The sequence below is a fragment of the Tympanuchus pallidicinctus genome, unplaced genomic scaffold, assembly GCF_026119805.1.
Source record: "Tympanuchus pallidicinctus isolate F22 unplaced genomic scaffold, pur_lepc_1.0 scaffold1, whole genome shotgun sequence".
NCBI classification, from domain to species: domain Eukaryota; kingdom Metazoa; phylum Chordata; class Aves; order Galliformes; family Phasianidae; genus Tympanuchus; species Tympanuchus pallidicinctus.
This window is the reverse complement of record NW_026294618.1, coordinates 99,136,793-99,160,598: the sequence shown is the minus strand read 5'-3', so window position 1 is coordinate 99,160,598 and position 23,806 is coordinate 99,136,793. Positions and strand designations below refer to the sequence as shown.

At 41.4% G+C, this 23,806-nt stretch overlaps 1 protein-coding gene and 1 long non-coding RNA gene across 5 annotated transcripts in view; one reads left to right on the top strand and one right to left on the bottom strand.

Annotated features, from left to right (window-relative positions):
* The window catches only part of LOC128088173 (uncharacterized), a 31,085-nt gene that overhangs the window by 2,637 nt on the left and 4,642 nt on the right, over positions 1-23,806 (top strand). Inside the window, exons 2-3 of the long non-coding RNA XR_008210176.1 lie at positions 9,940-10,021; positions 12,737-12,900. This is a non-coding gene — a long non-coding RNA (uncharacterized LOC128088173). The remainder of the gene's footprint in view (positions 1-9,939; positions 10,022-12,736; positions 12,901-23,806) is intronic.
* Positions 20,798-23,806, bottom strand: part of FSHR (follicle stimulating hormone receptor) — a 213,135-nt gene continuing 210,126 nt past the window's right edge. For all 4 annotated transcript variants that reach the window (XM_052698362.1, XM_052698380.1, XM_052698353.1 and 1 more), the window contains one exon: positions 20,798-23,035. In XM_052698362.1, the coding sequence (XP_052554322.1) occupies positions 21,808-23,035 (1,228 nt within the window). In that variant the 3' untranslated portion in view covers positions 20,798-21,807. The remainder of the gene's footprint in view (positions 23,036-23,806) is intronic.

Below are 23,806 nucleotides of genomic sequence, written 5' to 3'. Positions count from 1 at the left end.
GCATTGCCTTGTGGAATGGCCTCCATGTGCCCCAGTATGCCTGCCCTCCTGGGGTGAATAAGAGGGGGAGCATGGCAGAGTTTCTTCAGCGTGGGATTCCCATAGCAATAGTCAAGGGCACAGGGCTGCCCTGAGATAACTTTTTTTTGAATTATTAGTGAAACTAAGCCCTATCCCTTTCCTGCAAAGTCTTCCTGTCATGGAGAATCCAATTTACCTGTGATTAAGTATAAATGTTGTTTAAAACTGCACTGGTTTTCCACTCTCATTTTTCCCAGCCTCAGGTTCTAGCCATCTGCTCTTTGATGTATTTGACTGCCAGATAAGAGCGTGAATTCTGCTCAGGCTTTTTGAGCAGGTAGGAATTTTTTAGAACATAACCAAGTAATTCCTGCAACTTGACAGGATAGATATCTGAAGCATCTAGAATCAGTTGTTCTTAAATGTGTTATCATATTCCCTAATCATTCTCAGGGATATGTGTTGAATTTTTTTCTGCCTTTCCAGAATTTTTTTGAGCGACAGACACAGTCTTTCCATTGCAGGTGGATAAGTTTCACATACAGAGAAAATCTAAGCTCCCTACTTCCATCCATACTCTTTAATTATGTACCTAATGATTACATTTGTCCAGGGCCACAGCGCTGCTCCGAGAGAGCGCACACTGAACTGATTACCTGCAAATCTCTCCCGCTGAAGATAATGTTTGTTTACCTTAGACAGCCAAGAGAGGATTTATCCTGCTGCTACCTTGAAGTGCAAATACTCCATCTTGGTGGTTGTGCAAAAACATGCAGGATGCCATTCTCCCCACATTGAGAGCTGGACTCTTCAGCCCACATGGTACTTTGCAAGGACTTGCTCATGATTTACCATATGAAGACTGCGAGGCTGTTTTCATGCGAGCATGATGTGTCCCACAGTTTGTCTGTGGATAGGAGAAAGAGTTTAAATAGCCTGCCAGGTGCCAAGGGAACAGAGGGGGATACAGCACTGCATCAGGCACCTTTCTGGCATGATCTTTGTTATCAGGCTTAGCTGCACTTGTCAGTTTGCCTCTGCAGACCAAAATTGAGAACAGTTGACACTATATCCCTGAGGGCTGCTCGGAGCTAATCCCTGCAGCTCATCCCAAGGCTGTGCAGAACTGCCTGAGGAATACCCACTGGTGAAAGCAAAACAGCCAACATGAAGCATGTTTATTTCAGTGCGAGCCCTGGATTAACAGTGCTTGGGGGAGGGTGGAGCTATCCATCAGGGTATGTGTATTAGAAAACGAATATTTGGTCTTCCAGACCTCTGTTGGTGCTGCAAGTTGGAATCATGATAAAGTGGGTTGCCCATAGCATGCGTTAGTGGAGTGAAAGCTAGGTGCAATCCTTTACATCCTAGAGAAATGATGTTACTCATAGAATTGGAGGCATTTCATATGTGCTACCACAGTGGATTGCACAACCTGTGGTCACCAAAACCAGTGCTGTTAATAACTTTGATGTAATAGGTATATATCACTATGCTGTATGGACATACAGAAGAGCTTTCTTTGGAAGAGGAGATGACCTCTGGAGTTCAGTATTATGTGATATAGGTAAGGGAGGAAAGCACATCTAAGAAAAGCTTTGGATGAGATTCTCCACACCACCATATCTAACTGAGAGAGGGAATGTTTTACACCCCTAACATGTCGGCATTGCAGAGCTGCAGGTGTCAGCACACCAGAAGTAGCAGAGGAAGGCTGGAAGGTACATGAGTTGACTTGGGTCTATGTCTCTAGCCCAACTTCTGGGGAGTTACCTCCTAAAATGACCCATAGGATTTAAAAATAGCATGCAATTGATGGTGAATTAACAGACACTAACACAATAAGTTGCCCCAAATCATGTTGCTTAAACTTAAGGTTACAGTCATGCAAAGAGCTAAGGCACTGAGGGGTTTAAAGAAGAGCAATTCTTTAATAGTCTTTTTAAGAGCATGAGAAGCTTGGGCCATAAACAAGAGGAATTACACATTCCCATTTGTGAAAAGAAATTGGATATCATTAGTATTATTGAGAGTTGGTAGCAAGACAAAGATAGCCAGAGTGCCCAAATCATGGCTCATAGCCTCTGCAGAAAAATTAAATTGAATGGCTGGTGTGTATGTATTTTGGATGCTTGTAGCCTGGGAGGAGATGTCTGCAAGAAAGATGCTATCCCCTAAAGTGATTTATCTAAGAGCCTCTTACATGCTGAAGTTCACAGACCTCCATATGGATGGAGGCAGTAGGTTACCAACAGTGTCTCCTTATAATTTAAGTGAGATAAGTAGAGGGAATAAGCAGTTGCTAAAACTGCTTTCCTTTGAATTTCTAAATATGTTAGGTAGTTTTATAAGAACAAACAAAAAATAAATATTAGATATTAGGAAAAAACAGTGTTAGGTCTTGTTCTATTACATAAGGCAACTTGATCACTGAGCAAGAAAGTAAATAGCACTGATGAAATGTGAATGATGAACCCCAAATGCATTTGTGATCCTAACTGGAAGACAGACGTGCTCAGCAATCTCTCTTACTTTCTCTCTGCTGTAAAAAGGGATAATTCTCAAAAGCCCAACTGATAATGAGAAAAATTGAAACATCAGAGTACAGACGATAATAGAAAACTCTTTAAGAGAATTTATTAAATTTCAAGCCCCTGAAATTTGGTAATCAGGGAAATACAAGCTACAGACAGCTGCAGATTAGAAGTGAGAACAGCAATTATATGAGAAACTGGATATGTTTACATGTTCATGTTAACATAGAGTAAACGGGAATGTGACACTCTTAAATCTGACAGTAAATTCGGAAAGTAGATAAAAGAGGCTGAAGACAGTGCTGAACATTGTAAACCTCCTTGTTTTAGTAGGAGGCCAGGGAGGGCCACAAAGATGATTAAGCGCCTGGAGCATCTCTTGGATGAGGAAAGGCTGAGTAACCTGGGTCTGTTCAGCCTGGGGAGAAGACTGAGGGGGGATCTGATAAATGTTTATAGATATCTAAAAGGAGGTAGTAGGTAAATGGATGAGGTCAGGCTCTTCTCAATGGTGTGTAGCAATAGGACAAGGAGTAATGGCCTGAAATCTGAATATAGAAAGTTCCATGCAAACATGCAGAAGAACTTCTTTACAGTAAGGGTGATGGAGCAGTAGAACAGGGTTGGCTGGGGAGCTTATGGATTCTCCTATGGAGATTATTCAAGGCCTGGGTGGAAGCCTATCTGTACAACCAATGGTAGAGTGTCCACTTCAGCAGGAGGTGGACTCGGTGATCTCTTGAGGTTCCTTCCAACCCCTGCAATTCTGTAATTCCTCAAATGTATGAGGAACAGATGAGACCTTAGCCTTGGCACATGGAAGGTCACAGTCAAGAATTATAAAATGATCAGTCTCAACACTAAAAAAAAGTAGAATTCTTCCCATAACAGCACTGTTGATAATTTAAAGATTTAGGTAAGGCGAACTTCTCAGAGAGTGATAAAATCTTTCATTAGACCTACTATCTCTGTGATCAATGCTATCAGTCTAATAAAAATAGCACCTATCCCCCAAAGTTTTGCCTCAGGACTGGTCAATGAAAGTTTTTTCCTATGGTCAAAAAGAAGCAGAATGATGGCTTTGTGTCTCAGCATGGTAACAAACAGTTTGTCTTCTGTTCTTAATTAGGGAGGATGTTAAATAACTATTCAAGTTAAGCACTTTTAAATCTCAGGACTCTGGTGCCTGCATCCAGAAGTATGGAAAGGATTGCCCGAGGAGATGTATGACCTGCTTGCACTGATTTCTAACAAGTCTTAGAGCATGAGGGCCGAGGAATGCCAGAGCTAATATTGTGCCACTATTTGATTGGGTAAATTGAATGACCCAGCAAATTATAGAACAATTAATCTCCTGGCTCTCTGGAGGATAAATCACATAAAAGGAAGGATCCGTAAGTAAGGGAATTAAAATAATAACAGAAGTGTTGCTGTAGATTTATGAAACATCACTTTGCTCTGTTTAATAATGTCAACACCATATATTTTGATTTCTGCAAAACTATTGAGATCTGCCATCTTGATGAAAAGATTAGCAGTCTGCAAATACCATGGTGGGCCCTTCTAGGTGGTTTGTATAGCAATTAAGTTGCTAAATTACAGAATGCAACTGTGAATGGAAAATTGTGGTTCAGTAGAGGGTATACTTGTTGCATTCAATATTGTATTCAGCAGTGGTTTAGAAGTTTAGCAGCTACCAGTTTAGTGATATTTAGCAATTGTTCTTTGCTATAATGAATGGAAATAATAAAATTCTGTGAAGCTTATGATAGTGGGGAAAGTGGTAGAGTGATCAGTAATGTTGGAGGGAAGACTGTTGGGAGTGCATTACAGATGACCAAGGGATGAAGCACAGTGTGTCTCATTGACTGGTATGTAGCTTCCAGCACAATAAGGCTAAGTTCTGCCACGTTACGTGTCTTGTTTATGCAGTGCTGAGAAGTGGGCTATTAATTGTACATGTCTACTTACATTTTGGAAATAGCCAGCTTTGTAACACAGCATGAAAAAAGGAGTAAGAACAGGGATGGGAGAGAGATTCAAAATGGACATAAATACATTAATGTACTTAAAAAGTAATAACAGTAATCACTTATGGAGGCACCTTATACAGGATTCTGTTGGGGTCACTATGTCCCTTAAGCACACACCATGCTCAGTTACCTTTGCAGGAGACTTAGCTGCAGATGGTGTTGGGTGAAGTTTCTTGGCTGACCCAACGTGTTGCCTTCTGTGGACTTTAAAGTATTGAAAGTCAGAGAAGTCACAGTGGATTAAGCAAGCAGTAGCTTCAGGCCAAAGAGGTGAGTAAGCTCCTGGGACCCTGCAGGAAGGCTTGGGTCTAAGGGTAGCTGGGGGTGTCTGTACAGTGAAGGACTGGGCTCTTCATCAAGCAGCTCATTATATTGCTGTTTATGCTGATAGAATCACATTATTTTTTTCTTCCTCCTGTACAGATTCTGCACAAATTTAGCTTTGCCATTATGGGCAAGCGGTTCTTTCTTATGAACACAAACATTCAGCTTGGAAATCTCAAACCACCTTTACAATCTCCATCCCCACATTTAAAGTCTCTGGATGGCACAAGCTGCTGAACTCCTGTCTGGCTTTTATGAAATCAAACCCTTAGGCAAAACTCATAAAGAAAGCAGATGGAAAAGAATGATTTTATTTTGAAGTGCTTTGTGTTTTGCGTTGTATTAAAATAGATTTTACTCCAATCTATTCCTATGCTTGCAAGCAGAATCTAAAAGGAGATAAATATGATGCAGATAGTGCAGTGACCCGATACATTTACTATTACCATATACTTGTAGAAGCCTAATGAAATAAGAATGTTTTCAATTCCATGTGAATAAATATGTATTTTAATAATAGCTAATGCCATTTTGTAAAGGGAAGCACACTGGGAGGGTTCTTTAAGAGAAGATTACATTCATTGCAAAGTCCTTTCCTAGAAAGTGACTGTAAAGAAATATGAACTTACAAAATACCATCCTTAACACTGGGAAGTCTCAGTTCCATTTTGTTCTTCCTCCCTTAGGAAAACTGAAAGGCATTATTAAGGGATATCAATCAATTGTGGTAGCACCTTTATTGCCTAATATTACCACCATGTACATACTGATAACTTTTCTATGTATTGTTTACATTGTACATCTTGCCAGTGCCTGCTTTCTCTGTGTAAAATTTCTCATTAAAAAGTGCATGTCTTGAATAATGCATGTGCACAAAGCACTTGGGTGATCCTTTGATACTGGCAGAATCTGGGAGGAATAGAAAGAAAAGAGGGCCTCTTTTGCACAGTCATCATAACGCTGTGATATTAGCCATACTCGGTACTCCTCCCTGACTTTGTCTTTAAATTGTGCAAGTTTCTTTTAGAAGGAACATGCCATTTATTCGTGAAAGAAAAATGTAAGTACAGATGTAACTAGATTTCTGATACATGCTTCATCACAGATCTGTTGTCAGACTGGTTTTGGACGGAGCTGTTTGGATCTGGGTTTCTGGAGTACTGTTTGGATCTTGGGTTTCACTTCACCTTGCCACTGACCATAGTGTCACTGCTGTCTCAGCATCTCCTTCCTTAGCATCTGCTTCCTTAGCCCCCAATAGCATGTGGTAGTAAATGCTTCCGTGAGGGAAGGTAGGACTCTAAGGATGGTTGAGGACATTTCCAGTATTACAAGAAGTGAGGTTTTAGTTGGAAAAAAGTTCCCACATTTTCAAGCAACATATCATCAGAAGAAAAAGATGTTCTTCTTTTCCTTGGAGTGCACCTTTCATATCCTTTTATAAATAGTCCTGATAATGGTTATGGCATGAAGAAAAGTACCGAAGAAGAATGAAGAATGGAACTTGGAAAATCCCCTATTCAGGCAATCAGTAGTAACAGTTGACTGAGTGCAATAGTGACTACTTCTGGCTTGGCTACTACTTCTGAAACACTCAAATCATCTCACAGCACACCTTTTTCTGGTTTGAAGTGAGAAGATAATATAAATGGGACCAGAATTAGCCTGGTTTATATCAGTACATGCAATGTAGTCTGCATTAGCATTTTAGAGCACAGCTGGAGTATGTTTTGATATCAATTTTCTTATCATTCCTCTTCACTGGAGTTTTTATTCCCCTCGTGGAGTAGTCTTGGATCCCACGAACTTTTTGGAGCGTACTAAAGATTTGCACATAATGCTCTCTGTCTGTTAATGTGTTTGTCTCTGTGGATCTCCATTGGATGGGGCCCCAGGTACCCTGGCCTAGTATTAGATATGGAAGTTGATGGCCCCTACTGCAGGTGGGGTTGGAGTTTGATAATCCTTGAGGTCCCTTCCAACCCAAGCCATTCTATGATTCTATGGATCCAGGCTTGAAGTAAATTAATAGCAAGAGCTTCCTGCATGGGTATTGTAAACCACATAAAATATTATAGACCTCTGGTCTTCACATAGTGTTCTTTAGTGCTCCAACTCTTCAAGAAACCTATGCTACTTGATAAGGTGAGCAGAGCCTCAGATGTTCTACATGACTGCATCAAGTGACTTGAAGGATCTGTACCCATATTTGCCACCTGTAAGACACCTGTAAGACAGATAAAGTGTTTAAAGTGTTCTTACACTGAGTTAGGCTCAGTTATCAGCATTAATGAGCTCTGTCACCAAACTTTGGCCTTAGTTTGAGATTGTGTTTTTCTTTTTTCTCTCTATGTTGTGAAGCAAAGATTAATGATTTCTGCTTTTTGTTTACGTATTTTATTTCATTTATTATTTAATTGTATGACTGTGACTTGAAGTAATTAATTTAGTAACTCCCCTCTATCCAGTAGCGAAAAATATTTTCCATCAAACTTAAAACTCACCTGGCTGCTGGTTCCCGACTGGCTCCTGCATGGTTTGCTTTGAGATCTATTAGGCACTGGAAACCTTCAGTGGCAAATAATTTAGCTGCCCCTGGAAAACACAAAACCTCACTGATTTGTTTTGTGATCATTAGTAGGAGTCACCTGGTGAATATTCTGGGTCTCCATTTGTCTGAAATAGGAGAAATAATCACAGTGCTGATCCCAGCCACGTATTTTTTATGGATCAGATTCTTTATTTCCTGGTGGTTATTTGCCCTCCAATGAGCTAAATGTAAAACACTACTTAGATCTGTAAACCAGAATTCCTCAACTTGCCTTTAGGAATGGACACGAGAGGGACACTTATCTGATGCAACCTGTGAGCCACAGTGCACCTGTTTCAATAAGGACAGGCTGGCCACTTCAGGTTCTAAAATAAAAGCAGTCATTTCATGTGTGACAATATTTAAAACACAGAAACAAGTCAGATTTTTCCTATATACCTCCAACCAAGCAGATGATAGAGAAGAACAAGATTTTTTCACATCGATCGGGCTCAGATTAGTCAGGGGGGTCAGTGCTGGCAGGAGCTGGCTGGCTCTCACTGCAGTGTGCCACTTTGAGTGATTTTATTCTCATTCTTGAGGCAGTAGAACAGCTGGGGAGCCGTGAGCTATCCCTGAGGGGAATACAGTCCTCTAGCAACCTGAGAAGGGCCATGTCCATAACGAATGGAGAACTGGATTGTTTTACCTGGATCTATACCAAGATTTAGGCAATGAGTTGTGTAGTTTTGTTCTGTTTTGGAGTTGGGCTTGACCCCCATGGTCTGACCACGTTGCCAGCATTATCCTCCATACATTCAGCTGATAAATCACATCTATCATGAAAGCTTCAGTGGCAGAGGACATGAGGTAGGATGTCCTTTATTTTCAAGACTTTATTGCTTTTACAAAATAAATGTCAAAGGAAGAAAGTGTTAAAGAGTAAAGCATATATGCTAGGAGCACATGAAAAAAAGCATCCTTTATTGTGCAGATTTTCCTTTGTTCATTATTTCATGAAACTGAGGCAGTTCTATTGGAATAAGTCTCTGATCTACTGTGGGAAAGGTAGGGAACTGAATTCATTTTGTTTTGCATTTCCCTATTGTCCAAAAAAAATTAGTTCGTTCCTCATGCGTGCTCAATAACTTTACTTCAGAGAAATAGGTACTTTCCAGGGCAAAGCTCCTGCTTACAATCCGCTTTTTCTAGAAATAACTCCAGTTCTCTAGGAAGCAGCCAGCCCATGCGGAGCCCATTCTTCCTTGGACACTGACTTTTCCCTTCTGTGGCAATATCTGACTGTTGCTGGCAACCTGGTCGTGTTTTTTTCTTGTGATTCATTGTTGTAGACTTGGTGTATTTGGAATGTTCAATGGTACCTTCTCCTACTGGATGTCGAAGAGCACTAAAGAGTTGTATAGTTTGCTTTGCAGTGTATCTGCCTTTTGGAACATGTTATTGCAGTTAATCTAGCGCTGTGGTGGGTGTTTGGGGTTCATGCTGAGCAGAATGCTTGCATGCATCTCATCCGTATGTTGATTTCATACAAATGAATATTCTAGGCTAATGTATGACACCTAAATTCTGGATATTTTACTAGATAACAGTGCTATAGCAAATGATTTAGATGTTTTGCCTTTATTATTTTTCCAAAATTAAATGTTATTTTCTTCTTAAAGATTTAATACCATTTGTTCAATGTAATCACCAGACAGTGATTTGATATCATTAAATCAATCAAAAGTAGGTCTTCATTGAGCACCACAAGTACTGCCCTTCTAAACTACCTGCATTTAATGGGACATCAATTTTTGTCCAAAGCTATATGGAAAATGCTTTATTCTTGATCCTCCCCCAGGCAACTCTGAGGATGTTCTTCCCAAGAAGGATGTTAAGCTGTAGAGCATTTTGTAGGAGAAACTGAGAACCTCAGAGAATCAGCTCTCATACAAGAGTTGTTCCCTAAATACAGCAGAGCAAATTGGATTTTTATTGATATAATTTGTCCCATGAATGGAAAAATGTGGAAATGTGTGACAAAATACTGGAAGTAGACTGTAAATTTTTACCAATGCAGAAAGAGATCAATCCTGAAGTAAAAAAAAGTGCATCTATTATAGGGCTGGAAACAAATTTATTTTTCTATATTCTTTTTTTCCTATGTGAAATACTTATTTGGGAAGGAGGAGAGAAAGCAACAAAGGGACGTATTTGCAGCAGTAGGTGACAGGAAAGATATCAAGATGAATGTCTGCCTTTTTGCTGCAAGCAAATCTTCTCTGCCAGACTCCTGCAAGTGTTCGCTTGTGTAGCATTGTCTTAAACTTTTCACCTGGCATTAAATGTATCCTAACTCTCGTCAGCATCATCAGCACAGAGAGCAGAAATGAAATCTGAGGATCTTTCACATAGCATGGGAGAAACTACTGCCTTGGTTGTGGTTGGTGATCTGGCCCGGACTGATTATAGTTCCTGTTTTCTGTGTGCCTTTCAGATGCTGTTGACATACCTCGTGGTCTTTGGCTCTTCTTAGGCTCCCAGGAGACATTTGGCACCTTAGGGCTTTAACATCTCAGGTGAGATACAACATTTCCATCATGCTGAACTCTTATGGGTGTTTCTGTCATTGCTTCAGGGGCAGCAGAAGAAATAGGGAACCACAAACCCCCATCCTCTCCTCTCCCCAGGATGTTATGTCCCACAGGCAGGGAGAAGAAGAACAACACAAGCAAGGTCAACACAGTAGTGGAAGGATCTGGCCTTGTCTATGCCCACCTGCCTGCACCCTTGCATTTTTGTCTTGTTTTTCGAGATAACCTCTCTATGCTATCCTTAAAGGAGGAGTGTTTCTCAGTACAGGCATGATGTAATGCTGCTTTTTATACTGCAGGAAGAGAAGGGGCTCTACAGTCTGCACTTAATAACATCCGTGCTGTTAAATAACTCCCTCTGCAGCTGTGTGTGGGAGTGTTCTGCCATACCGCTCTCGGAGGCACTTATTTTTCAGACAGAGCAGCTCCAGGGAGGAGGGCTAACCACGGGGATGACCTTGGGCTGGGGAAGGAACCAAAGGCAGCACTGTGCCTAAGGCAGTATGCCTCCTCCCTGGGGGCTGATCCAGGTGAAACTGCCTCCATTTATGGCTCTTCTGGGCTGAAAACTGCATCAGAGAGAAGCTTTATCCCTTGCACCCTGTGTCCACTTCTTTAGGGAGTTTAGGACTTTGCTGGAGGGTGAAGGAGGATGGGGGTCCTTTCCATGATGATATGAGCGCATGAAATGTGGGCTGAAAATCTCTTTTTCCCTCTGGGCAACAGGCAGGGCTCACAAGGCAGAATTTCCCTTGATGCTCGGCAACTTGGAACACTTTGATTGCTGTCACTGGCAAGTTTCCCATAGGTGAAGACACAGGTGGGCTGTCCATGCACCTTGATGATTTTAGGAATGCAGATATGCCCTTTGGAGTACTACTGCTTCACCTCTTCAGGGATCCCCATTGTGCACCTCTGCTGTTAATGCAGAGATTGTCTCAAAAGCCTGATGCAGCCTTAGGGCATGCCCATCACTTTTACTCCAGCTGTCCTGGTCATCATAAAAACTTATGTTATATTCCCATTGGCAAAAAGCCTGGTTTTAAAAGTTTTCAGGCACTCAGAAACTGCAGTCAATTCCTGCTGCACAGGCTTCTCTGATCCTCCAACAGGAAAGCCTATTTGATTGCCTCAAAACAAGCCCAGAATTCATTAGTATTTGTATTGTTTTGCTAGTGTAAAATGACTGCCATGAATGCACATCACAATGAATTCCTCTGAGATGAGGTGGCCTGAGCCTGCTCCAGGGATGTTCAGGAGGTATAGTGAGGAGTGAGTGCTCCTGGTGCAGAGGAAGAGGGTAACAATTCCTTCAGCTTTGTCATAGCAACAGAAAGGGTTAAGCAAGCTGTCTAGAAGAAAGCTTGTTGGGTGTGAGAAGGGCGAAGGGAATACTTACTGCTGATTTCAGAGCCTCTTCAAGAAGTGAACGTGATGTCCATTCCTGGAAGATGCATGGGCTGAGTCTAGAAAGCATAGTGATCAAGTTATAAATAATGCTGAAACATATGACAGAAACTGCTACTGAACTGCAGCAGTAACTGATGCCACCACATTCATATTCTAAGCACTGGATGCAGTAGGAATCCAGGACAGCTGCTTGCTATTTGAAGAGGAAAGGGAAGGTTCTGAATTATTGATACAGATGAGTTGAGCTTGGATTTTCTATGCAAATATAAATTAATACAATTAAGGGAATAGCCAGGAAACCACAGTGAAAGGCCTGCAAATACAAAAATAGCAGGTGGTCACAAAACAGTGGTGCTGGGTGAGACAGGTGTCTTGCACAAGGCCACCCTTCCTCCTGCCCACCAAGCCCTGCTGACAGCTGCAGGAGGCAGCAGGGACAGCCAGGGCACGCAGGTCCTTTGTGGGGCATGGAGCATTGAGGGAGGTGTACACTGCCTATCCGCCTGACTTTACTATCAGAGATTGACTAGCAGTGTTTTATGTTTGTTTTCTTTCCTTTAACTTTAAACGCAACAGGTCTTTATTGTGCTATTGTTCTTGTTATCTGATAAATGCCATCTGATGTCACGTAAGTAATGTGATGATCGGTTCTTAGAATTGCTAGCATCCCTTACTACCTTTCTCCTTCACAGCAGACCATCTCAAACTATCTAAACCTGGTTCTTATGAAGGGTGACTTCTTTGTCTGCAAAAGTTCACCCCCAGTCAGGACACGGACGTTTTCGGGCTTCTCCATCTGTGCCTTCTGATTTTCTCAAACAAATTGTCTCAACGTTCAGTTTCTTCCTTACCCTAGGAAACAGAGCCCAATCCGAGTCCCCTAGACCTCTGTACAAGCTGTGTGTGTTTGAGGAACATAGCTATTCCCATCCAAGAGCTGTGCTCCTTGTCTGTGCTTGCAGACACAGAACAGAAAAGAGAATGGGAAAGGAAACCACAGTGTTTGTGTGAGCTGGGGGGGGAGAGAAGCATGTGTGTAGAGGGGAGGGAAAGAACACCGCAACATTTCCTTTGATGAAGTCCTCTCTGAAGTAAATGAGAACTGTCAGCATCCATTTCACAGTGATGTTCAGGATTACAAAGGATGTTTTGAAGGAAAAAAGACACACACACACACAAAAAAAAAAAAAAAAAAAAAAAAAAAAAAAAAAAAAAAACAAAAATCAAAGGAAAAAAATAGATATTCTTAGCTTCTAAATAGAGTTTTCTTGCAGTATTTTCCTATTTCAGGCACCACTCGCAACTCTGTAACTGCTGTCTGCTACAGGCAGGGACAAGCGCATAAGAAAGAGAGAGAGGTAACAGCATCGGTTCAAAGAGAAGCAAAAAGGTAGGAAATGGCACAAGCAGAAGAGCGCTCAACTTGCTGGACTCACGCCTGGTTATCACTCAACGTGAGTAGTTGATACTGTTCAAGCACAGCCATATTTCTATGTCTTGTTAGTTAATAAGTAGCACAAGCACAATAAGAATGCAGTGCCAAAGCACAAGCTGCTAAACATGTTTATTTCCCCAGGTTCCCTCTTGCTCCCTTGCTTATCATATACATTTGCATCAAACCTGCTGGGAAATATTGCAGTCAAATGAAGGAGGCTCTGTGAGGCGGATGGGAGGGCAGACTATGCAGGATGCAGTCAGCCCTCTTCCAAGCTGCTCCTACCACCTCTTTTCTTTCCATGCCTGCACAGTCAGTGGGACAACACCTGCTCAATTCTTTCCTATGCTTTTCTCTGTAAATTACTCATACAGTGTATGATCAAAAACAATTTTCCAAAACTATTGAGGACCCGATCTCATTTTGCTGTGTCTAACATGCTGCCTGGGGAAAGCATGCATTGCATATACAGTAAGTTTGTCAGGATGTGCAGCTCTGAGGACTGAAGGAGTGGCTCAAGTCTGTCTGCAGACACAGCTGTGTTTGCTGATATGGACTTCATTGCCAAGGGAGCAAAAAGGAGTGGGACTTCAGCACGACTGCTGCCACACATGACAGGGCTGCTTGTTCCAGACAGACTTGTTGGTGTTCGGAGGGACTTTATAGCATCACAGAATCGCAGAATGGCTTGAGTTGGATGGGACCTCAAAGGTCATCAAGCATCAATCCCCTCTCCACAGGCAGGGCCACCAACCTCAATATCTAATACGAGACCAGGCTGCCTAGGGCCCTATCCAAACTCACCTTGAACATCTCCAGGGTTGGGGCACCCACAACCTCTCTGGGCAGCCTGTTCCAGCACATTACTACTCTTTTGGTAAAGAACTTCCCCCGATGTCCAACCTTAATCTTTCTTCCTGTAATGCAAAACCATTTCCCCTTGTCTTGCGATTATCTACCCTTTGGTTAAGAATGGATCATTTTCATGACCAGTGAAATGAAAGATGAAGACAAAGTTTGGAAGGAGATACTGAGACAGTGAGAGACTTGTGGTAAAAGTGGTGCTTGATGATTAAACAACTTCTTTGTGTGTGTTCGTGTGTGTGTACAAGGAAATTCAACTGTAATTCGGTAGAAGATCTCAGTAGGGTTTGCTTATAGGTAAGGATACTTCGAGGCAAGACTGGATGTGGCTCTGGGCAGCCTGGTCTATGATACAAAGAAATCCTTTTTCAGAAGCAATGATCAACCCAACTGCTTGGCTGTTGGGAGGACAGCAGCTTCTGTGGTTTTCAGCCACGGTCTGCAGAGGAGAGGGTGCTTGTTTGAAAAAGCTTAGATCTGCAGTACCATCCCTTTGCCTAGGCTTTCTTCTTTCTGCTATTTTCCATGCGGTTGGAGTAGAGAGGAGCTCAGGTGCTCCTGTAGCTTGGGTGCCTCCTTCCTGCGCCTCCTAGTCAAAATTACCTGCAAACAAATGTGTGATAGGAATGGCTAGGAGTGGTGGTGGAGGATGTGAGCAATTTTTCATAGACGAAAGGCAAACGTTACCGTCCTGATATTCAATTTGCTGCAGTGCAGAGGGCTGGCACAGAACTTGCACATCATGTCAGCCCTGCTTAAAGGTCATTTATTGTGGAAATGGCTCTTGTGCTGTTACTCTGAACAGGGATGAATATTAGTCTTAGTGCAGACCATTGCTTGCAGGACACCCAGCTTAGAAAAATTAGACATTGTGTTTTTATGAGCCTCTTCAGTGCAATTCTTTTCACTGCCTCATAAGAATTATTTGTGTAGTCTTATTTTAAGTGAGAGAAATTTCATTTTCCCCATCTCCGCCTCCCTCCTTCCTCAATATCATTTCTTCATTTTGCTGACATTCTAAAAGGGAAAAAGCCTTTGAAATCCTCCCAGGACTCTCTCCTCTTACTGCAGTCATCTTCTTGCTGCAGAGCACAGGACGTGGAAGATTTTGTCCCAATACCATCTTGGATTTTGGGTGCAGCCTTAAGATTATGACAATTGTTCTGCTTCTGATATATGACAAAAGCTCCTCGAGCTTTGACACATCTTTTTTTCCCCAATGCTCTCTGTCTGTCTGTCTGTCCCATTTTTTGTTGTTCTCGCTCTGCCAGTGGCAAGTCTCCAGGTTCACCTACAGGAAGCTGTGCTATCCTTGTGGTCTTTTGGGTTATGAGGAGAAATCATGAAAATAATAAGGAAGATTCTGGGGACATCCTTTGCATAAATATTACATAATATAGGGCAGATTATCATTTTATCTCACGCTAAACCATAACCAATTTCCTCAGACAGCTTACTGAGAATAAAGGGGTGATAACGTTTTGTCTTCAAAAGAGGTGTCCACATCCCTGAGTGCTTTGCATAGGTATTACTGGTTATTTAGGGTACTCTGAAGATCTCTGCCTACTTACATAAGTATGTAGTTATGTAGTTATGTAGTAATTGCCTACATACAATGGTTAACTGCAGGTTTGCAAGATTTAGGAAAGTGTAGAGGCTGCAGTAATACTGTGAACAGAGGAAGCACGTGTTGTGCAAACAGCCTTAGCTCACTTGCAGCCTCAAGTATCATCACCAGTGCCTGCTAGGCAAGAAGATACCAGGTAGAGCACTGATGTTGTCTGTTACCTAGTGAAAACATGCTATGGGTTCTTTAATTACAAAGAAAATAACAATGTATCCAGTTAAACTATGACTCACATGGGAACCATGGCAGAAGAAAAACAAGATATTTCTCAATGAATTAGTCCTAAAGGGAGAGCTAGCCAAAGGATTCCTGGAGAGTGATTTTCAAGAAATAAAGTTAGACCTATCTAGTTGCCTCGTTAGTTACATGATTAACTGTTAGCCCTTTGTGGTCAGAGGTGTGTGGTGGTTTCACACGAGATGTTCCACAGTGCTAAACGAAGGCAGTGCTGACAGCATGAGATCTGGAACACAACTTAGCAATGGCGAAAACTGCCCTGTGATGCTATGTGATGCGTGCAGCAGGGATATCCAAAGGAAAAAATGTTTCACCTGCAGCAACAAGTAGAGCTCTGCCAAATTGTAAGTACTTAATTTAGAATTTGGCAGCCCTTCTGTTGCTCTTTGAAGTCTTCGAGTAATGATGAGGCTGTTGTGAACACAGGTTGCCTGCTTTCTCTTCAGTTTCACTTAACTTTTGAATTACTTTTCTCCTGGATAAAAGCAGATCTCTTCTGCTTGCATGGCTGAACACTGCAGCAAGACTAGGACCTACAGTCAGGGCAGTCAAAAATCATTTCTGAAGAGCCAAGAGTGATGACCCTTGTCTAATTGGAACAGGTGCACAAGCAACAGTGGAACTAAGTCCAAAACACTGCTGAGCTGGTGCCTTCAGGAATTGCATGCTGAAGCACCTGCATTGAAGCTGAGTGATAGTCGTGATGGTGTTGAATGGAAGAACATTCTGTAGACAGAGCATTTCCAAGAGGTAAACAACATCTTTAGGTGAAAAAAAGTAAAATACCAATGCCTTGGATGTTTTTTTTAGTGACTAATGAGTGTTGTAACTCCAGTGTAAACACGTGGAAAGATAATGCTGTCGCTGGAAGGAAGGAAAACTGATGCTAAAAGTGGTGGTGTGAGTAGAAGCAGTTTTTGAAGGGAGAGAATGTGTAGTCCTGGTGAAAGGCAGTGTTGGGTAATAGGAGAAACTGGAGCCGTTGGATGTAAAACAAATATTGGTTAAGTCAATATGGCAAAAAATGCAATGCCACGGAGATATGGCCTCAATACCTGTGGCAAAGACATCTAGCTCAACCCAATTTTTGCCAGGTCTAGGCAAGTTGCCTCTGCTGAGGAACATAGGATGCTAGTGCAGGTAATATAAATACTCTTTTTAGTACTTGTGCCAACTTGTAATTTTGGTATTGTATTATGCAATAGGACGTGTAGAGATAGCAAGGTAGAGCGAATCCTGTTTTAATGCCAATTTTGTTCCAGGAAATTTAAAAAAGAGAGAGGAAAAAGAAAGGCTTTGGGCCTTCCCTTGAAGTGGCATCAGGCAGTGTTGGGGGAATGTGGAGGCCCATTGAAAGCTGCCCTAGTTTGGCTTTACTTTTCTAGTTTTTGATGGCCCCACTTTCTCTGGCTTTTCACTAGGGAATGCCTCCTGCTGCCAAGACATCTGTGGCATGAGGGAAAGAAAACTCTGAATCACCTGTGTAAAAATCAGTTTTTTTTTTTTTCCCTAACAAAGTCCAGGGAATCTGCAGCAGGCAGGGAGGGGAGTCTGTGTTTCACCCTGATTTATTGATGTCGGCTGCCTCAAACAGAGTCTCCTTCAAAGCAGAACATTTGAAGCTTGGGCAAGGGTTAGTTATCCTCACAGCAATCACTCAAAAAATAGCTAAAATAGCAAAGAGAAACTGGAAAGCAACATAAAAAGACAAGTTCACTCTGTACAGAGTGAACAATGAGCAGACTTTTGAACTTCTCGCTGCTGATTTCTGAAGCAATACTTCTGAGGAGCAGGTATTCTGCTAATAGAGGATGGCAGGTAAAAGCAGAGCATTGCTGGGCGCAGGCAGCATGAACCACTTATCCTGGGAAGAACCAAGATGGGGAAAAGCTGAGGCAGATATTCAGGACCACATGCCTGCCCATGCAGCTTGGGCAAGAAAAAAAGCAGCTCAAAGAATTAATCAGACCTTTGTAACTCACAAGAAGTACACTGAATTGCAATGCAAAGGAGACTGGTAACGGTGCTGTCTGTAGCCTGTATGGCACCTGATGCAACTGCTCTCCTTTTCACAGAGTGAGCATATACAAAATATTCATTGTATATTACATTGCTGTGGTAAACCCCATGACACCTAGTGTACAGGGATGTGCCATCTTTTTCCTCTGAGCACTGAGTGACTTGTGATCTTTACATAAAGCCTGAGCCTGGGGTATGGCTGCGTCGTGTGCTGTTTGATAAGAGTTTGACCTGATCTGCAGAGGGTCTGCTGAGGTGACCTGAGAAGCATGTGTAAGCCAGAATTCCAGAAAGACTGTGCTACTATGGGCTAAGTGCTAGAAACTGTGGTTAGGACATGATGATTGTTATTTTCTTCTTCATGTAATAATACATCTCTAATTATAACCACAACGCTGTGACCATCCCTCACTCAACCAAGGATGCCTAATGAATCTCTGTAGTGGCCAACCCCTGACTGGAACTTCATTTTAAATTTCTCTCTCCATAAGATTTTCCCATGTGCATTTCTATTGTTAGTTGCCTAGGAGCTGCATTCATCCAGAATGGCCCCATTAGTGCAGAATTTTAGCACTAGATCTTAAGAAGACTCAACAAAAAAGTCTATCTTGCTCCGTCCTGCCCTTCAGTCTTTCACCCACCCACAAATACAGCACATTCCGATCTGTGCACTGTTCTCCTTGTGTCCTTGTTAATTTTTATGGCTCTTTTTTTGTGTGGATACATCTGTCTGCTGGTGTTGAGGTAGCAAAGATCCAGGTGACATATGGCAAAAGATGTATGAGACAGAGAAATAATTACAAATTTTAGTTACAGTAAAGCTAAGTGAAGCATTCACCTGTTGTATTAGACTTGGAAACACGTTTGTCTCACCCAGCATTATTTCTCTTGGAAAACTGATGCTTTGCAAAAGGTTTCAACGGACGAGGGAAGAGAGGGAGTTCTCTGCATTTTTTAATGCTTGAAATCCATTCCTGAGTACTTTCATCCCTAATTAAAGGTCACCTACTGGTTTCAGAACAACTGTTAATGAAGAGTTTAATTATCCAGATGACAGCTGTAAAATCCTGTGCCTGAGCATGAATATTTTAAAGAAACAAAGCCCAGATTTTCAAATATGTGTCTGCAGTTAACTTTGACTAAAAGCTCACTCTGAAGAAGAGTTTACATGCAATTCACATTTGCAATATGTAATGGGAGATTACATGTACTCAAATTAAGTATGCAAACATGTGAGGAGGTTTGCCTTTGGTTACCTGACCATTTGAACTGGATGCACCTTTCTTTTCTGTTCTCTCTTTCTAGGAGGAGGGGGGATGATCAGATTATTCCCCAAGGATAAATCATTTTGCATTATTAACTCTTCTCAACAACAAAGCTGCATAAATTAAATGTAAGATTATCTGCTGTGTCCTCAGTGGAATGATTAGGAGGAAATCTACAGGAAAGAAATGTGGTCAGATGATTTGCCAGGCTTCCTAAATAGGATACAAAGCCTCATCCTGAATTCCTAACAAGCTCAAATATAGACCTGTCTTCTAATGAGCAAACCCTGGTTGGCATATCTGTGCAACCCCCAGAGCAAATGCTGTAAAGAAAATGGCTCACAGTTCATTTTCTCTACTGAGTCAGATTTTTGCTTTTATTGATGCTTTTGACCAGCTGCTCCCATTACTTTTACCCGTGGTGGCAATGTTCATGCTGTGACCTTTAGCCTATCGAGGTAGTGACCCCATTTCTCTCTACCCATCACAACTCCAGATATGTGCTTTCTGGGGAGGTCAGGTAGGGGCTCCTCTCGAGGTACATGCCTGAAGAAGAGATGCTTGTATCAGGCAGATGAAGAAGTTTATGGTGTCCCCAAAGGCAGCAAATTGACTTTCAGCACAATCTATGTCATTCTGACAGTGGCACTATGAGAGCAAAGGCAGACATACTTCTATAACTGGGCATTTCCTGGGGTTGGTGGAGACTGAAATACAAGGGTCATGTAAGGCAAATTTGCACTAGCAATGTGGCATCTGGGATTGCTTTCAAAGTCTGGGACTAATCAAGCAATCACTCACATGAAATGTAAGTCTAGTTAAAACAGAGAAGAAAAAAAAAAGTTTAATAGAAAAGATACGTTTATGCAGTTTTTTGGTTTTCTCTGAAATACCCTCTCCACCCTCCAGTTGGCTTACTTGCCATTTTGGCCCCTGTGCTCAGTCCATTCAAATCAGTTAAATGTTATCCTGGTGCTTGTAATGAGCTCATGCTCAGCTCATGTTCCAAGCGGTCTCCAGCATGTCATTGTCCCTCTGTTCAACACTTGCATTCCTTTTTTATCTTTCTCTGTGTGAATCTGTGTGTTACTGGAGGTTGATGGGGCTGGGAGAGATGGCCAGGTCTTAGCCTTGCTTAGTAAACTACTTACACAGTGCAGTGACACAAGCTGTGTCACACCCAGGAATTCTGCCCCTGGATGACAGCCCAAAGCAGCAGCTCTTTCTGGGTGGATTATGCCATCCCAAATCCTTGAAGGATAGAGAGGAAAACTAGAAGTCATTACAATATTGTCAGTTGTCAGATGGTTTGTGGAGCAAGCTGGCAGTGGGCTTGAAGTTAGAATAACTTACAAGGCTTTCCTTTGAGCCAGAGAAAACAGACTGTTTCCTCGCTACTCATGGCTCATCTCTTGAACACTGAACAGAAGACTGAACTTATAGTTGACTGGCACTTGTAGTGCCATTGTCAGAGATTCTAAGCTTTGGTTGTTAGAAGGGCAAACAGACAATTGTCTCATGTGACAAGAGTAATTTCTATATATTGAATAGTTTAAATGCATATATATTAAATGACTAAAACTCAAGTGCTATCAATAGTTTATGCCTTACAACATGGAAAATGAGAATTAATAGAAAAGATTTGTTAAAACTAGGATGTCAGTGCTGCAAAGAAATCTATTTAACAAGTTTCAGGTGTGCATATCTTTCTGTGCTTCCTTAACTCTCTGAGAGACTGCAGGTTTTTTCATTGTGGAGGCTTTCATCAGGCAAATCTCATTCATAGGTCACAGTGACCCAATTGTGGAGGCTGTGCTGCATAAATGGAACTCTCCAGATAAGCAGTAACATTAATTGCTTACTTCATCAGCATATCTCTGACCGTACAGTTGTTCTCAAGGCACTTTGTTTTGATATTGGTTTTATTAAAATGGATTTCAGAATGGAAAATGCAAAATAGTTTTAAGATTACACACATAAAACACATTGTTCAGTGGTGAGAAGAAACCAGCAGGCTTTTTGGGCGTTGCAGGCACGAATAAAATACATCTAGCATTTTTTTCTTACGCTGCTTTTTCAATTAAAAAAAAAAAAAAAAAAAAAAAAGAAACAGCCACAAACTGCTACCTTGAAAGCAGCTATGAAAGGACCAGCATCTCGTGAAGGGGATGGTACAGGCCTGCAATGGCTCTTACAGTCTTGAAGAGTATTCATTGCCTTGCCTTGCCAGACTCAAGGGATCCAGCTCTGCAAAAGCAATTTTAACTCAACTTTATTAAATCAAATTTAGAAATGATTATTATGAAGGATTCCTTCTGCTCTTTTTCTTCCTCTCTTGTCTTAGAAACAAAACTTAAGCTAAACAAAGCTGTTAGAAATTCATACGAAATCTGATTTTTTGGGCCCACCTGTCTCAATCAACAGTCCTAGGAGGACATTAAACTGGGCTTCTGTCTCCTGTAACCTCAGAAGATATGGTTAATGAAAAAAGCTATTTCTTTGTCTTTGTTCCAACATATTTCACAGACAACAAAAATAATTCCACTTTTTTTTTTTCTTCTTTTTTCTTTTCCCTTTTGACCACATATAACCATTACTTCATTCTCAGTAAGCAGCTGACATTTTCCTAGACTGAGGGGAATCTCTGCCTGTACAGTAGGAGATATGCATTTATAAGCTCATTTATTTCTGGACACAGTTCTACCAGGACACTTTGACATATACTGCATTTTCATTCTTTGTCCTTCAAGAAGTAATGAAGATGATGTGTCATCTTCGATGATGAACAAAAAAGCAAAGTGGAAATAGAAATGTTTTCTCGTAAAAAATAAGTTTGCATGCTATGTCGAAGTCATTATTCAAATAGTTGAAAGTGATTATCACACTGCCTCAGACACAAATTCATGCAAGCACCTCAGTTCAAGTGATTCAGAGGAACCAGTGAATAAATAGTCCCGTCGCTGTTTTTTGATGCGGTAGGGTAATGGCCATTTCTTGTGTGGAAATTATGAGCAGATGAGGAAGTCTCTGTTCTGTAAATCTGGGCTTGCATTTCACAGCAACCAAATTTGCTCAACAGGATGAAGAAATCCCTGCGAAAAGTCTTTGTGAAAATGGCATAGAGGAAAGGGTTAGCACAGGAATTAATAGGGTAAAACAAAACCAGAAGGATCTTAGATTTGGACACCGTGATGAGAGGAACCCTGAGTGAAGCTGATATTGCAAAAAAAGATATTGGTGCCATGCAGAGGAAGTCTGTGAAGATCAATATAGCCATGCGCTTGGCAATTTTGGTGTCACTGTTTGAAGAGATAACATTGGGGTTTCTCACCGTAAAGTAGATGCAGATGTAGCAGATGCAGATGATCACAAAAGCGAGTACATTCAACACTAAAAGAAATATAACATAAGCCTGAGAAAACGGTGTTTCTATATGCATGGGCAGACAGATGCTGACCTTCATGTAGCTGCTGATGCCAAATATGGGAAGAAGTGCCACCGTGAAAGCAAACATCCAGCCAAAAATCATTATGATCACAGCATGCCGAAGTCGGACCTTGCGGTCGAGTTGCATGGCATAGGTGATGGTATGCCACCTTTCCAGAGTTATCACAGTCAGTGTGTAGACTGAGAGTTCACTTGCAAAAACGGTAAAAAATCCTGCAGCATTGCATCCTGCCCCAGTTTGCCAGTCTATGGCATAGTTGTAATACTGGCTTTTGGTCTGGATATCTACTGATGCAATAAACAACAGATAGATACCTATGCAGAGATCTGCAAAGGCAAGATTGCACATTAGAAAGCGAGGTACAGTGAGTTTGTATTGACTGCTTATTAAAATAATGAGGACAGTGGTGTTCCCAGTGATAGCTAAAATGTTGATAAACCATATCAGAACTCTCAGAACGTTGTATCCCATGATATCTTCACAGGGATTGAAGGCATCAGGTTTGGGTGAGCAAGCCACATTAATGACTTCGTTGCACAAGCCATAGTCAAATTCGTTCTCTGCAGGGCCAAAACGTGTGCCATAATGGGAAATATAATCTTCAGCTGCGGATCGTCTGTGTTTCTTTTTGCCAGTCTGCTCATCAAGGTCTTGCTTAGCCTGAGATATGCTACATATTGGGTATAATTCCGTGCTGAAATTAATAAAAAAAAAGAGAAAAAAAAAGCAGTTATAAACTAAGAGACACAGCATGAGGCTCACAACAAACATAGAATCACAGTGTTTACATCAGCACTTCTGTTCTTCTGGTTAGCTGATTATAAAGGTTTGCCTGGAACTTGAAAGCACAAGACTGATAGGTCCCTACTAATATAACATTACTGTAAATTAATTTTAAAACATATGGGAATTAAATCCTGATATTCACCTTACTAACAATCTTGATGCAGTTATTCACCTAGACAGAGTAAGAAGCCTCCCTTATTTCAACTCAATTTCTCAATAACATGTCATTGAGAAGGTGATTCTGCATGGGGAAAACATGATGATGAAGCCCTACATAACACTGGACTCTGAAGAATCAATTCAGTGGTGCCCATAAGGAAAGGAGTCTGTATAACCAGAATCACTCCCCTGTTCATCAGTATTACTCTTGAACTCCCTTTTTCCTGAAGTTTTTGGCAGTCAGTGTGTCATACTCAATATCAGAATTCCTTCAGGGCACAGAGCATCTACAGCGTGTGCCGTTCGTTGTATCTAATATCATATTTGTCACTGGCCATTAAAGCACATAAATAGCATGAATCAAGCAGGGTTTTCAGATAATCTCTGAAAGATGGATCACAGATAAAGACAGTAGACTTGGCAGAATATTTTGCTTCAATCATACTTTTTCAAGGAAAGTGAAGGGAAAAGGAGTGAAGGGAAGCCTTCAATTCCACACCCACATTGTTAGAATCGTTTG